Consider the following 4,497-nt stretch of genomic DNA (forward strand, 5'->3'; position numbering starts at 1 on the left):
TATATCCTGCAACCTTGTTAATCTAATGTTTTTCTCTTATTTGGGAGAGGTATAAAAAGAACAATTAACTTTAGACTTTAAATTAAAAACATGTACCAGTCGGAATGGTCTCTAGATATAACAGTTAGGCACCTGAGAAGAAACATACAGCTCACTCAAATTAGAAGGATGAGAGGAGGGTTTAGTAAAAAGACTATTTACAAAGGTATTTGGGCAGAGTATAAGAGAACCTCAAGGGATAGCGTAGTAATCTGGGGCTAGTACTAGCATAGCCATTACCATACCTAGCCTGAAAGAATAAGGGAACGGAAAGGTTACCATCACCTGAAAAGAAGTTGAGAGAAACAGTGACCTTCAACTGAGAGACTAGCTAGCCTGAAGCACCCCCGCTGGAAGAAAGCCGTGGGAATAAATATCATGACCTCATTCTACTTCCTTTCGCCAGTCTCCTGCCCAGACACCTCACTGACTGAACCCAAGTAGAAGCCAGGGAAAAAGTGAACCCATTGGTGTAGTTCATACAGGACCACAAGAGCAGAGAACAATCCACCCTCATGGGGGAGAGAAGGTGGAGCGGACCTCCAGAGGAGCAAACGGAAGATACCCTCACACGAGATTATGCCACAGTGATAGACAACCTCATCAGAATCACTCAAAGAAAGTAGGAGGAAGAAAACAATAGAAAATACTGAATCACTATGCAGTACACTTGAAACTAGTATCATACTGTAAATTACATTTCAATGAAAAAGTACCTGATTAGTAATAAAATGTGAAAGAATTTTTTAAAAGGAAAATAATAAAAGCCAACATTAGGATAGTAGAAAATACACATAACAATTAACAGGAACAACCAAGTCAAAAGTTTGTTCTTGAAAAACGAATAATAAAACTTAAAATCTCTGGCAAGACTAATCAGGGCATAGGTAAGTAGTATCAGGGATAAGAAAAAACAACTTTATGCTAATAAATTCCTGAAAAATACAACTTTCTTTGGTGATCACTTTGTGATGTATAAAAATATCAAATCATTATGTGGTACTCCTAAAAATATTAAATCACTCTGTTGTACACCTAAATCGTATAATATTGTAAATCAACTGTACTTTAATTTTAAAAATGCCACTCTGTAAATTGGGGAAGAGAATAGGATTTAGGAAAGGGCTTTGCTTCTTCTCTCTGGTCTAGAATCCAGTATGTTGACTGATGATCAAGGGTATCCCAGAGTGTGGGGCTGAGTTAGCCTTGGCCACAAAGAAGCTCTGAATAATGAGTGGGATGGATTCTGGTTCTATGAGCAGCCACAGCTAATGGCAGCTGTTAGTTTCTAGATGCTGTCATTCCCCAACTTCCAGTCAGGTCTTACTAAAAGTTCATACACCACAATGAAGTGGAATTTATCCCAGAAATGGCTCAATATCCATAAATCAGTGTGATACACATATTAACAAACTGAAAAATAGAACCATATGATGATCTCAATAGATGCAGGAAAACTGTTTGACAAAATTCAACACCTATCTGGCTGCTCTCACTTTCTAAGAAAAATTCAACACCTATCTGGCTGCTCTCACTTTCTAAGACTGCCCACAATCTATCTGTGGGGCGTGTTTCTCCCAGGGCTTCTCTCATCTTTTGAGAGGGACTGTATCCTGTCTGTAGAGTGTGTATCTATCTCTTTCACTTTACTATGGCTCGCTCTTGAATTGAAGCCAAGGACTTCAATTGGTGGCCTGTCGCAGGAACTTACCTGAGACCTAGGACATGACCATCCTCTTGTGCATCATTTTCCTAAAACATCTTTACAAAGGAAAAGGAATAAGGTGGTCTTCTCCCTCTCCCCACTTCTTCGATTATAAAAATGTGGCCCACTTAGTTCTTGGGGTAGAGCCCTCTTGCCTGCCTATTTGTATCCATCATAGGGTCCTACATTAATAAGTCTATTTCTTGCCTATCAAAAAAAATTCAACATCCACTTATGACAAAGACTCTTAAAGTGGGTATAGATAGAACATATCTCAACATAATAAAGGCCATATATGACAAATCTACCATCAATTTCATACTCAGTGATGAAAAGCTGAAAGCATTTCCTCTAAGATAAGGAAAAAGGCAAGGATGCCCACTCTCGCCACTTTTATTCAACATAGTATCAGACGTTCTAGCCACAGCAATCAGACAACCAAACAAAAGGAATACAAGTTGGAAAAGAAGAAGTAAAACTGTCACTGTCCATTGATGACATGATATAGAATCTATTTATAGAAAAGTATAAAGACACCACCAAAAAACTATTAGAAATAATAAGTGAACTTTATCATACCATATAAACATAAGACTAGAAACCATAAAACTCCTAGAAGAAAACATAGTATGCTCTTTGATATTGGTTTTAACAATATTTTTTGGATATATCTCAGGCAAGGGAAACAAAAGCAAAAAAAAAAAAAAAAAAGGCGGGGGGGATTACATCAAACTAAAAAGCTTTTGTACAGAGAAGGAAACTATCAACAAAATGAAAAGGCTATCTACTGAATGGGAGAAGATATTTGCAAATAATATATCTGATAAGAGATTAATTATCCAACATCAACTCAACATCAAGAAAACAACCCAATTAAAAGATAGAAGTCATAAATAGGCATTTTTCTAAAGAAGACATATAGATAACACACAAACACATGAAAAGATGCTCAGCATCACTAATCATCAGGAAATGCAAATCAAAACAATGAGATATTCCCTCATACCTGTCAGAATGGCTATCATCAAAAAGACAACAAATAAATGTGGGCGAGGCTGTGATGAAAAGGAAACCCCTGTATACTGTTGGTGGGAATGTAAATTGATGTAGCCACTGTGGAAAACAGTATGAAAGATTTCTCAAAAAATTCAAAATAGAACTCCCTTAAGATCTGGCAGTTCCATTTCTGGGTATTTATTTGAAGAAAACAAAAATGCTAATTTGAAAAGATATATACATGCTGATATGCATGCCTATACTCTATGCAGCATTATTTAGAATAGTCAAGATACGGAAGCAACCTAAATGTCCATCAACAGATGAATGGATAAAGAAGATGTGGTGTGTGTGTGTGTGTATATATATATATATATGAATATTAGTCACACAAAAGAATAAAATCTTGCCCTTTGTAAAAATATGAATGGACCTAGACAGTATTATGCTAAATGAAATAAGTCAGAAAAAGACAAATACCATGTGATTTCACTTATATGTGGAACCTAAAAACAAAACAAATGAACAAATGTAACAAAACAGAAACAGACTCATAGACACGGAGAACAAACTGGTGGTTGCCATGGGGGAGGTGGGGTCGGGGGGAGACTAAAACAGATGACAGAAATTAAGAGGTACAAAATTCCAGTTATAAGTAAGTCATGGGGATGTAATATACAGCACAAGGAATATAGTCAGTAATACTCTAATAACTTAGTATGGTGACAGATGGTAACTAGGCTTTTTGTGATGATCATTTTGTAATGTATAAAAATATCTATTTACTAAATTCTACATATAGTTTTTATATAGTTCTATATTATATAAGCCCTATGGAATTTATAGAATGTTGTAAGTCAACTATACTTCAATTAAAAAATGAAAATCTCTCCGCCCACCCCCCCAAAAAGGACTAACAAATATATTTACAACACTCTCCAGAAAATGGGAACCTTGAAAGGAAGGGAGATTCAAGTATCAAGCCCTGGGGTCTTTGAAGCTGGCTAACTTTATGTTCAGCTATTTCTCCAACCATAAGAGAAAAAGTAGATTTGCAATTGTTTTTAGTTGTACACCCTATCTTTGAATGAAATCTCATGAAACAACCCAATTTGTAAAATAGAAAACCACGATCATCAAAAGCCGATTTATTGTTACAGTTTAGTTTCAAAAACAAAATATCATCCAGTGGTTATGAGGAATCTAGGAAAACCTGTCCCAGTAATGCCAGCTTCGAGGTAAAAGGCTGACTAGGGCAGCTGAGAAGTGGGATTTTCTGCTTGGCCGGCTTCTTTTCCCTTGCCTGCTCATGGTTTTCAGGGGAGGAGAATGTTCCGGGCCCTGTTGGGGGTTCCCATGGCCCCGAGCTCATAGTTTTCTTCTGAAATCTCGACCTTTTCCGTTTGAGAGAGTAGAATTCCCTCATCAAATCTTCCACTTCCCACTGTTCTTCCTTCAGCCTCCGGCAACAGTGCAGGGCAGCGGGGTCGATGGGGTGTGCTTCTGTGTTGAAGATATAACCCCCAGCCCCCAAGACGCACTCCCCGTAGGGGGTGATTACCGCATCGAAGGTGGAGCCGTTGTTGTGGATAAAGTTGTCCGGATCAAACAGCAGGTAGAGGTATTTCACAGTCTCGGCCAGGAAGAAAGACTCCATGCGGTTGTCAAGCTTGTGGTCCCGCAGATCTTTGATCTGCCACGTGGAAGAGGGAAGTAAGTCAGACTAGCATCAGAGCAGGAGAAAGGGTCGGGGGTGG

The 4,497-nt window shown here is 38.1% G+C and overlaps 1 protein-coding gene across 1 annotated transcript in view; it reads right to left on the bottom strand.

The window, feature by feature from the left end:
* Positions 1 to 2,121: 2,121 nt before the first annotated feature.
* The window catches only part of EDEM2 (ER degradation enhancer, mannosidase alpha-like 2), a 29,285-nt gene continuing 26,909 nt past the window's right edge, over positions 2,122 to 4,497 (bottom strand). The window contains exon 11 of the mRNA XM_010854893.1: positions 2,122 to 4,433. Within this exon, the coding sequence (XP_010853195.1) occupies positions 3,933 to 4,433 (501 nt within the window). The 3' untranslated portion in view covers positions 2,122 to 3,932. The remainder of the gene's footprint in view (positions 4,434 to 4,497) is intronic.

This window comes from Bison bison, unplaced genomic scaffold, assembly GCF_000754665.1.
Source record: "Bison bison bison isolate TAMUID 2011002044 unplaced genomic scaffold, Bison_UMD1.0 scf7180017864352, whole genome shotgun sequence".
Lineage (NCBI taxonomy): Eukaryota > Metazoa > Chordata > Mammalia > Artiodactyla > Bovidae > Bison > Bison bison.